The 12,156-nt window shown below is 35.7% G+C and overlaps 1 protein-coding gene across 3 annotated transcripts in view; it reads left to right on the plus strand.

Moving 5' to 3' along the window:
• Nucleotides 1-12,156, plus strand: part of LOC126369611 (nuclear factor NF-kappa-B p100 subunit-like) — a 331,681-nt gene that overhangs the window by 13,216 nt on the left and 306,309 nt on the right. For 2 of the 3 annotated variants that reach the window (XR_007566744.1, XM_050014112.1), the window contains exons 7-17: nt 514-625; nt 1,796-1,977; nt 2,554-2,606; nt 3,483-3,536; nt 4,040-4,283; nt 4,917-4,954; nt 6,195-6,260; nt 6,813-6,950; nt 9,285-9,394; nt 10,036-10,211; nt 10,884-11,021. Coding sequence is in view for 2 of the 3 variants with exons in the window: in XM_050014112.1 (XP_049870069.1) it covers nt 514-625; nt 1,796-1,977; nt 2,554-2,606; nt 3,483-3,536; nt 4,040-4,283; nt 4,917-4,954; nt 6,195-6,260; nt 6,813-6,950; nt 9,285-9,394; nt 10,036-10,211; nt 10,884-11,021 (1,311 nt within the window). In the remaining variant the exon portion in view is untranslated. The remainder of the gene's footprint in view (nt 1-513; nt 626-1,795; nt 1,978-2,553; nt 2,607-3,482; nt 3,537-4,039; nt 4,284-4,916; nt 4,955-6,194; nt 6,261-6,812; nt 6,951-9,284; nt 9,395-10,035; nt 10,212-10,883; nt 11,022-12,156) is intronic. The other variant, XM_050014113.1, reaches the window with a different exon arrangement.

Consider the following 12,156-nt stretch of genomic DNA (forward strand, 5'->3'; position numbering starts at 1 on the left):
CACTTTTGTGTTATCCACAGAACTTCCTATGTCCCTGATCCCTGGAGACACTACCTAATTTTATTTTAAGTTATACCTATTGTTTTCTTACCCGCCGAAACGAAAAAGGACGGATAATTAACAGCTTAATTTAAAATGAATGAGTGAAGGAATGAATAACCCGGGCGAATAAATTAGACATCATTTGACGTGTGATGTCAAGAATTCTGTCGGGTTATTGGCCAACGTAAAATTTTGGGAGGATTGCAGAAATTTATTACTGCCTAAAATTGGCGTGTGTGTTCCATAAATTTTATGCCTGTTGATTACCCGTGTTTTTCTTTTTCGGCGAATAATAATAAAACTTAAAATAAAATTAGATGGTGTGTACTGGAATCAGCACCATTGATTTATTAATTTTAATTTTAGAACGCTTTAGGGTATCTACTTTTTTAAAATACATATTATCTTTATTTTTCGTTTTATAATAAGGCTACACACTAACCGTGTTAATGTGTTTTTTTTTTTTTTCAGAGAATATAATAATCCGATTCTACGAACTGAACGAGCAAGGTGAAGAGGTGTGGACAGCGAATGGAAACTTCTTGCAGAGCGATGTGCACCATCAGTATGCTGTTGTCTTTAGGTGAGCAAATATAGGCAAATGGCAACCTCCTAATAAGCAATAGGACCTCCTAATCGAATGAGAGAATTTATGAAACGTCAAAAAGAATTAAAAAGGACATTTACAGATCAATATCAATAAATATATTAATATATTTTGTGTGCAATAAACAGTTGTATGCGTAAACAGTTTGATGTTTACTGTTGTATTGTAATAGGCTAGTTTTCATCTAGTCAAATCAGTTACTTTTTACTAAACATCAAAACACTAAATTATTATGGAATTTATATGAAAATGCACACTGACGTCACACACGGGAAATGTGTCGAAATGTCGCACTAAATAAATTAAAAAGAAAACGTTTTTTGACAAATTTTCAAATTCAAATTCAAAAATGTCTTTATTCAGTAGGTAACATAGTTACACTTTGAATCGTCAATTTTACATAACGAACGTCTCATCCGCCTAAAACTACTGCAGCACCCTTCTGACAACCTGTATAGCCGGGGAAAAGAAGCTGCAAGAAAAACCTCGGCACAGGGCCCTAGACGTTCTTTAAAAAAATAAAAATAAACATAAAATATTGGTATACAATTGAGTAATTTAGCTGCCTAATATCAGTTCTCAGACAGTTAATCCCATGCATTCATATCTTCTAAATAATCACTAACTTTATAATAACCTTTTTTGTAAAGTTTTTGTTTAACTACTGTCTTAAAACAGTTGAAAGGCAAATTCTGAATGTCAATGGGAATCTTATTGTAAAAACGTATACATTGCCCCTTAAAAGATTTAGTAATCTTATGTAATCGACTGACTTGTAAAGCAAGTTTATTTTTGTTCCTGGTATTAACAATGTGCCGATCGCTATTTTTTGCAAATAATCCTATATGTTTTTTTACATATATTAAGTTTTTAAAGATATATTGTGATGCCAAAGTTAAAATATTAATTTCTTTAAATTTATTTCTAAGTGACATCTTGGGTCCCAATTTGTAAATCGAGCGAATGGCTCGCTTTTGCAGAACAAAAATGCTGTTCATATCTGCAGCATGACCCCACAGCAAGATGCCGTACGACATTAATAGATCTGTCGACAATTATAGATCTGTCTTTATTTAGTAATCAGGATTTCATCATTTATCTTTGACCTAGGAAACCCAATTCTAATATTACCGAAATGATTTCCAGAACGCCTCCGTACCGGGACTTGAACATAACCAAGAACGTGAAGGTGTTTATCGAACTGGTTCGTCCGTCCGACGGGCGCACCAGTGAGCCCAAAGAGTTCGTGTACAAAGCTGATCAGGTCATCAAGGCTAATAAACGAAGGAGGGTCAACTCGACGTTCTCATCTTACGACAGCTCCTCGGGTAAGAAACTGATCTATCTTATGAACTGTCGTTTTGAACTACGAAAAAAATGAAAAAAGAAAAAAATAAAAAAAAGGAAAAAGAAAACTGACGTCAACGTCTATTTACGATATTATTACATTTGTATACATTTTCCACACCTATGGTAGTCTGGAATAAATCGCTTTAAGCGATAAAGTAGCCATTTGCCATGTACCTAGTTAAGTCTATTTTGTAACTATTTCCTTTTATTTTGGTGCGATATATATGGTATATTTCAATTTGAATTTTAGTGTAAGGTTGGAACAGTGGGCATATTCAGCAAATTTTGACACGTACGATGGACAACTCCAGTCTGACAAAAATTAAAATGAAATTACTATATTTACCGCAATTATCAAGGATAAGCTTGCTAAAAGTTCATTTAACATAGTTTTCTTTTAGGGTCGCCCCATATTAGTTAGTGTTTACAATTTAATTATCCCCATTATCTACTCGATTAGTAAAGTTCTTATGAAATCAAACTATGTAAATGTTTGAAAAATTAATCTTTTATGTGTCTAAATGTTATTTCACTAAAATGTGTTGTGGTTTCAGGAGGATCAATTAAGAGCATAGGCGACGTACCGACCACGGTCGAAATGCTGAACGTAAGTGTAATAGATATATGTAGTTATTATTATACTACTGATAAAATAAGCCTAATACCTTCTAATTTTAATTTATTGTCATTTTATCCGCCGAAAAAGAAAGGGACGCATGATTGTCAACTGTCAATAGGGCAATTTCCAACAAGTCAAATCAGTCACATTTTATTAAACGTCAAAACACGAAATTACTATTGAATTTGTATGAAAAAGCAACCTGTGACGTCACAGAAAAATGTAACAAAATGTAGTATATTTTTCTTTATTAAAAATCATAAAATATGTTGTTTAATTATAGGTTTTTACTTTTTTGTCACCTTTTGATCTGTCTTTATATAGTAATCAGAATTTCATAATTTATCTTTGACCTAGGAAACTACCCAATTTAACAATAAATGATTGAATTAAACAATAATACAGGTGAATCAAATAGGCACCTCACTGGTATGCAACCTGTTTGACGTGTACTCATTTTGTCGGGTTATAACCCGCGGCGTTGAAAGGATTTTTTTAAGTATTCTGTCTAAAATTAACGTGTATTCCATACATTGTTTTAAGTTTACGCAGTTATTATCATAATTAACCCTACCTACTCCACTCCAATCTCATCAGTCATCCCGTGATCATGGCACTTGCAACAGTGTCGAAATATCGGGAGTCTCATATCCCCATTTAAACGCGGTAAGAACCCGTTATTATGTGCTTTAATTGTGTATTCCATACATTTTTGGCCTGTCTACTACGCGCCCATTTCCGTTTCGGTGTATAAGAAAATGACAGGTATAACTTAAAATAAATTTAATTATGATCTGCTGAAAACAACACCAATATACAAAATAAAATTGTGTCAAATAGATTACCATCAGCGTTTTTTTGCAGCAGCAGACTGAAAGGAGTGATCCCAATGCAAACATACCTGCGTATCAAATAAACGTAAGTCAAATACGTTTATTAACGTTATTAAATAAACGTTTATTTAATATATAGACGTTTATTTAATAACGTTAATAAACGTTTATTTCGGACAAACAACGACACACTACATTAACTTACACAATAAATGCAGTACCAATAACATCCCAATAGGCTACTTGACAACTTAGTCAAATGAGAAAAAAAAAATCCTAAAGGAAAGTTTTATTTGGAGTTTGTATTAAAATACTGTCCTGTGACGTCATCAATAAAAGCGGTCAAACGTTGTACTCGTAAACATAGTATCACGACGGATTCAGAGGGGAGGATTTAAACGGGGATTCGAACCGGTTCCCGGACCCCGGATCTCGGGGAAGTCCCGGGACTTCCGGATCGTGAGCCCAACGCTCAACGACTGGACCACGGAGGCCGTTAGTGCGCATTTCTAAACAATATCAAATAGAAACATTGCTTTTTTGTAGATGAATTGCTTCAATATGGCCAACTCACGTGGTGAAATTTAGTTCCAGATCCCCCAACTACCGGTAGTTCAACCAACACCAAGCAACGACCTTGCGGACGCGCTGCTCTACGGCGCAGGCGCGCAGTTCACTCCGACCGTGACGCCTATAAACCCCATGCTCAGTCAGACCCACGTGCCGGAACCACCTATCATATCACTCAACTCTGCAGAACTGGACAGGCTGATACACGACCCACAGCTGCCACAGGAAGAACGGAAGAAGTTCTGCGAAATGGATTGGTCAGGTAAGAAATGTTTTTTTTTTTTTGAGGCCTGCGTTTTTTTTCGTATAACTTATTCACTACTTGGCCGGACAAATAGTGCTGAGAAGAGCTCTCGACTAGTAAAGGCTATGCTAGGCTCCGTATACCCTTAAAAAATAAAAATAAAACGCTTCATAAGGACCCTAGCCTAGCCTTTACCAGTTGAGAGCCAATTGCTTAGCCTAGAAGGCAATTGTATCTTTTATCGTCTATTATATTTTATGTACTTAATATAATTATATCATCTTTATTTGAGTATTTTTCTAGTTTGATTTAATTTTAATTTTATAAAATATGGGTTACATGCCTGAAATAAAATGATTTTATTTTATTGATTTATTTTATCATTTATGTACTCTTAGGTTTGTCTATTCTTACATTCACATTGAAGCAGTTCATCTAAAAAATATTATATTTATCTAATAATTACTGCTGTTTGACATTCGTTGACATTGCGCTAATACTTTCATGCGCGCAAATGTCAAATTACTTTTTATGCACCAAATGTGGCCTTCAAAAATGCCCTTTTTAGGCCACATGCTCTTCATATATTCCAGTATATAATATCAATTGAAATCAAGTTATGCTCAAGATGTTTTCTTTTGATCTTTTCAGAATATATGCAGTCTTTCGGAGAAAGCCTACCAGATAAAGTGAGTTGCTTATTTTGTTGTAAGATCATATTTTTTTGTATGACTTTTATACATTTGACTTTTTTTCGGAGTATATCTATTATTCACTTTAATAGTGCACATAAACTAGTATAATAATATAAAAAAGGAACAGCTTATTTGTGAGAGAAGTATCTCCTACTCATTTTTTGTGTAATAGATGATTGATAGAATAGAATAGAAGTAGTTTATTATAAAAGGGCGCCACACACAAAAAAAAAAGACAACAACATCATATCAAATTTCCACTAAGACAATTACAAAAAAGCAAGACGGATGTTTGTCGAAATGATTATAAGGTGGTGGTGGACGTCCTGAGATAAAGAGGTCTCACTAGGCACAAGTCGCGGCGTGAACCACTTGGTCTCCAAGGATCTGTGCCTGGACATTATCCATCTCTCCCCTCCCGGCTCGACCTCTATTACATGGGACGTAAACATAGCTGGCGAGGAGTAGCTGTATACACTATCCATCTCTGCCTACTCCTTCGGGGATTTAGGCGTGATGCTATGTTGTGTTAAGGATCTCCTAGCAGTCCTTCTTTCTTCTATCGTGTGGGTTGTGAGGTGAATAACACAGAACTTACGATCAATTTTTTATTCACTATAAAATAGTCGAGATTAAGTTCTTTAATTATCCTAAAAACCCAAATCTCCTATCGTGTGGGTTGCGAGGTGAATTACCCACCTCATCAAGCCTGGTGTCTGGGTTATTATTAACCCGCCAAACCCCATGACATGGATCATGTAACTATTACTCAGTTACATCAGTAAGTAGTAACCGGGACCAACGGCTTAACAGATCATCTTACTTTCGGACAATCAAGTAATTTAGCAGTCCTGAAAAAGTGTTACAGCTTTATCTTTTTTGAAAACATATAGTCATATACATATATTTAAGATTTTAAACACAAAACAACATACAGTTATCTACAAATAGAAAAAATCCTCCAAAGCATCACACCGAGGGAAAGTGCCCAAAAAACTGGCAACATTTCCCATTTGAACAGCTAAACCAATCCAGATAAGATAAAGAAAAAAAAGAAGATTAAGAAAGAAAAAGAAAAAGGTTTAAGATTTTTAAATATGGAAACACTTTATAATTGTATTTGTTCGCGGAGGTTCCGTGCTTTCTTCTCTCAATACAACACAAGAACAAGACGCTGCTGTTTTCAATTCACAAGGAATTCTGCAATCTTATACAATGTATTTATTTGTTCCAGACTCTGAATAGTATGGAATTCTTACGCACATCTATGCAGTTGGTGGCTGATTCCGGTAAAGGGATGGTAATATCACTACATCATCTCCGTAGTATTATCTCGATTATCACAGGGTCCAATTACTTGACGTGAAGATTTGATAGGTCTGGTTTTATATAAGCAACTGCCTGTCTGACCTACGAATCCGACTGCTAAACCAATCCAATTACATGTTAGGTCACATACCTCCAAAGACACATTTTTCGGATATGTAAGCACGTGATAATCTTTTAAGACGTTTTTCAATGATGTTTGATTGCTAAATTCTTGTTACACAGTCTATGCAATTCTGAATCTAAATAAATTATCTATTCTAAATTAATTATGTAATGATGGAATATTTTGTAGCACGAATTCTCTCGGCGATAACCTTCTACATCCAAACTTACGTAAAAAAATAAAACTGCATTTAACAAAGTTAAAAAAGAAAAACCAAATGACTTATGCTTAAGACAAGTCATGGCAAAACTTGTTAATTTGTTTTTTTTTTTCGTTTTTATGTTGAGACAATTTTTTAAATATTCATTGGAAAATCTTTTGTTTGTACAACAATACTTAAATCTATTTTAAATACAACAGAGTGTGAAGAAGGAAGTAGTGTCACCATCCCGCTCATCGACGGAGGAACGCAAAACGAACATATTGGACAAAGCTAAAAGCAGCCATATGGGGTATACGGCCGTATACACTAACGAAAATGGAACCGAAGTCAAACAGGTATAGACACAGATAAACTCACACCTATAACCCGTAATCGCGTAGAGCCGTAATCTGCGTCTGCACAGCAACGGTTTCGACCAATAAACGCAATAGATAAACATCATACGGCTATTGGTGGCAGCTCTCGACATGTGTCGCGCCGCGTGCGGCGCAGTTACTGTGCCGCGAGAGCATAAGATGACTTGCAGTCACTTATGATACTTACTCCGGTTGATTGAGAGGAGGCCTGTGTCCCAGCAGTGGGAAGTATATAAGCTGTTTATATAAATAAGTTTTATCGCTAAGTGCCCATCCACGTGAACATTATCTTTATTAATATAGTTGTTAAGTTCTTACTTACCATCTGATTGTTGTCTGAAAATAAAACTTTTTTTTTTATTTAAATGAGTACCATTTTACGGGACTGTGTTACCATTATAATTACTTCTAAGGGGTTAATCAAATCAAAAATTATTTATTCGGACAACATAAGATCCATAGGGTTAGTAACAAAAACTTACATACTAAGTTAGTATACAAAATAAGGTGGTTAAAAAGGCCACATAGAAGCAATTCATCTAAAAAGCAATATTGCTATTTGAGATTTGTTTGCATTGCGAACTTACTTTTTATATGCGCAAATGTCAAATTGCAATATTGCTTTTTTAGATGAATTGATTCAATGTGGACTTTTTAATCCCCCCGAGCAAGCAAAAAAAAGCAATAATCTTAAGGTAAATGTAAATAAAACAAAACTTATGCAATTCCATACACCACAAAGCAGACCACTTGATCTAATAGTTAACTTTGAAGGACAAGTCATTAACTATGTGCCAAGTACAAAATTTTTGGGAGTCAATTTAGATAGCCACTGTAACTGGAAAGATCACATATCGCATCTTTGCTCGAAGTTGAGTAGCTTTGTATTCCCGTTAAGAAGAATACGTGAAGTTGTTACAGTTCATTCTGCTCTTGTCGCTTACCATGGATATGTCAGTTCTTTACTACGATATGGTATTGTCATCTGGGGAGACTCTCCCGATAGTAACAAAGCTTTTATGTTACAAAAAAGATGCGTCAGAGCTATCTACGGTCTACGTCGGACTGATTCTTGTCGACCTTATTTTCAAAAATATAAAATCCTAACGCTGTCATGTCTATATATATTTGAAGTCTGTAAATTTGTAATTAAAAACAAGAGCATGTTTCCACAAAACCACGAAGTGTACACAAGAGTTCTACGGTCACAATATCGTAACAAATTATATAAACCTTCATCGAGACTCAAACTTGTGGATAGAAATAGTTATATAATGTGCATAAATATATTTAATCATCTACCAGAACATTTAAAAAGTTTAAAATTTAAAGATTTTACAATTAAGTTAAAAGACTGGCTTGTGGAGAAATGCTTTTACAGCGTCAAAGAATATTTAGATTGTAAATTTTGATGTTTAATTTAGATTTTTTTATTTTGGTGTTTTGTTATTTTAGTTTTAATATTTTATGAATATGGTTAGCTTAAGATATTTTATTAATTGTTATTTATTATATAGGCAGTAGTTAACGTAATGTAACTTGTTCCGTTCTTTCATTGTGTATGCTTGAAAAAGTAGAATTTGGTGATACTATTTTTATGCACTGTAATCTGCAATGTACCTAACCTGATTTCATGCAATAAACGTTTCTTATTCTTATTCTTCTTATTCCCGATAATGAGTGTTGTGAGGGTGACAAAATGTGCTGTTGTATACTCTGTAGTTAAGTCGTAGGTCGTTATTCGCTGAACTAAACTTTTTGGACTTCTTTATTACCTCACAAAGAAAAAAATCGAAAAATTCTGACAAAGACGGGACTTGAACCCGCAGCTCTTGTCAACCCGGGACGAGCTTGTTAACTATGACACCAAGCTCGGGCTTGACACCGGGCGGGTTCAAGTCTTAGTCACTTATTCGATTTAATTTGTCTTTGTAAGTTTTCCTTAGCACCGATGAGTGCTTTAAAAGGACCTTTACTACGTTTATAAATTCCATTTTGATAGTTTTGACAAGTAATTTTTCAAAAATCCTCAAACGTCTTAGTGAGCACCTACGTCCTAAAAGGAACCTTCATCTGAAACTCCTGGCACTTGTAGCTTCCGAGATTTCGCAATGAGTGTGTCAGCCAGTGACAGTGACTCTTCGCTTTTATGCATATCGATATTGCTCTAGATCTTACCTAGTCAGCGGCTACACGATCTTCAATCTGTCGAAATCCAACCAAATCCAATGATCACGATCGAAATCCAACTGTTTAGTTTCAACGGTACATTCTGTCGCGATCCGCCATACATTTTTCGGTATTTGTCCGTAGCTGGTGAAAGAAATTTGCGAAATAATGAAGAACAAGAACGCCTACAAGAAACAAGTGGTGCGCGACAAACTGACGCGACTCTTCTCCATGCGACTGTCCAATGGCGATACGTAAGTATACGGTTACATTCTTGGAAGTGTTCGTCTTTAATCCTGTGGGTTGTAAAGTGTATTTCCAACCTCAGCAACCCTGGTTTTAGGGTTATTATTGAGCCGCCATAGGGCTCTGACATGGCTCATGTAACGACTACATACTTACATCAGTAGGTAATAACCGGGACCAACGGCTTAGCGTGCCTTCCAAATCTTACTTCCGGAAAATCGGGTGATCAGACTGCAATGCCTGAACAAAATCAGGGATCACGAAGTGTTTTTATTTTTGTGATATGTTCCCACCGAGATTGGAACCCAGGACCTCCCAATCGTGAGCCCAACTTTCAACCTCTGGACCACACTACCATTACGTACTTAAGTTGATGCTCTAACACAGCTTTGATGAGGGTGTGCTGCCGCCAAAGGATGTTTCGAGTTACCGGCAGAGCATGTTACCACGCTAGTCGCAAGATAGAGTGACTAGGGATCCACGATCCAACGATGTTACATTAGAAGTTGTACATGACCGTTGCGCTGTGCGAACATCGTTAGCGCGTTCTAAACATCTTCGTTCAATGATAAGCGCCATCTGTGTTATATGGGCGGAACTAACCGATCTGCTAGTTGGGTCCGCCACACATGTATTGGTTTTTATCCAGATTCCTCCACATGGCGTTGAGCAGTAACCAGTCAAGCTTGGAGTACATGATCAAACTGGTCCATTCTATGAAGATGGTCCACCTCCTCAACCTGACCAACGAACTACAACAGACCATTCTACATCTCGCCGTCATCAACGACTTGCCCAAACTTGTACCGTTCCTGATAGCTCATGGTAAGTTAAACTCAATAAATATCAAAATGTACGTTAAACTCATGCCTATTTCCAACCGGGGTAAGCATAGACCATGGAATTCCATTTGCTTCGATCCTGATATACTTCTCTTGATTTCTTCATATTCATCAATCGTTTCATACACGCACGCCGTTTCAGAGTAGATCGTACTAAACCTTTTTTAAGTACGTCCCCAATTATGCTAGGTCTTCCTCTGCCAGCCCTACCAACAACCTTTGCTTTATATGTATAATACCTATCACTTTCGTAAGGTCAAATATCGAACTCTATTTTTTACACAATTGATTAAAACAAATTAAATAAGTCATATATAGAAAATAGGATTGGTTTTGGATAATTTTAGACTGACTTCTATGTGAATGTTATTATTATTATTAATAGCCCTGGATGTCCCGCTGCAGGGCAAAGGCCTCTCTTCCCTTCTTCCACTCCTCCCTATCCCCAGCTTATTCGTGCCACGGTTTCAAAAAGCGGTCTAGCTCATCGCACCATCTTTTTCGACGTCTGGCAGCATTTGCAAGAACCCACTCTGTAGCTTTTTTGAATTTGAATGTTAAAATTTTATAGTTTAAATTACACCCAATTTTTCCTCTTTTTTTGAGTAGTTAAGGATGTTACTACTTTTGTAATAGCAATATGTTTTATTTGCAGGTTGCGACCCTATGATGGCTGATGCGGAAGGGAATAACGTGATACACTACGCTGTGGTCTGCCAGAGCTGTTTGAAGCCGCTACTGGAAGCTATCAAGAGTAACGATGTCGCTTACGATCTCGACGCTTACAATAATGGTAATTGACTACAACATACAAATACAACAATTGATCCCTTTTAAAAAACACAAACAAATTACGAGTCAAGAAAGAAAGAAAATATTTATATGGCAAAAAATACACAATTACATATTGTTAAGTGGTAGTTAGTAATTAACAATAGTATTATAAATAATGCTGAAACGGCTGCAGCTCAGTAAATGCCATAGCCCAGCAAGATTATGGCGCTGATTTTCAGCTTCTTCTATCGTGTGGGTTGTGAAGTGGATTACCAACCTCATCAACCCTGGTGTCAGGGTTATTATTGAGCCGCCAAAGGCTCGTGTATAGACTACATATTTTCAGCTCCAGCAGATTTACAGTACAGGCTATATTACCCGATAATCGACTGCATATCGACTAATAATCGATATAACCTATCGATTAGATCGATACTAGCGATATTGAAAATTATATCGATTATAATCTAATAACTGTTAGATATAATTGTTAAAACTCAGTTGTATTCTACAATAAGGACACCAATGATTTTTATATTAACTTATGTATTGTACTTTTGTTTTTGTCTTAGCAAAAATTGACACTACTAAATACATATACAGGGTGGCCCAGAAGTTCAGGTTCAAAATGAAAAATTAGAAAGAGGGGCTCATTAGCCACCAGAAACACCCCCATGTATGTTCAGCAATTATTTACGGTTTAGGAGATATGACCCATTTTGTACCTTTTTCTAGATTTTCTACCTTACTTCAGAAATAATCATTTTGTCGCTATTCCTTTTTTAATACTTATTTTATTTTACTTCACAACTATGCCTAAGTTTGTGTACCGCTCAATCAAAGATAAATCAAAGTGAAATCAAAGATAAAAAAAAAGTTATCGCAAGTCAAAGTGAGAATTCGACCAAAATTGTTACAGTTGTTAAAACTTCGCCGAAGAATAATAAACACATGAGCTTGTCATTGACACTGAAATTATTTCTAAAAACTGCTCCATTTAATAGGCTTTTAGAAACATTAATAAAAAGTACCCTTAATATGGGCAAAAAACTAAGTAATTAGCCCTCAAACATTGCAAGACAGACAGATTTGAAGGAAAATTTGACATTCTCATACAATGTAGCTGCTACTTTCTAACGTTGTTAAAGGTGTAT

The sequence above is a fragment of the Pectinophora gossypiella genome, chromosome 9 (genome assembly GCF_024362695.1).
Source record: "Pectinophora gossypiella chromosome 9, ilPecGoss1.1, whole genome shotgun sequence".
Lineage (NCBI taxonomy): Eukaryota > Metazoa > Arthropoda > Insecta > Lepidoptera > Gelechiidae > Pectinophora > Pectinophora gossypiella.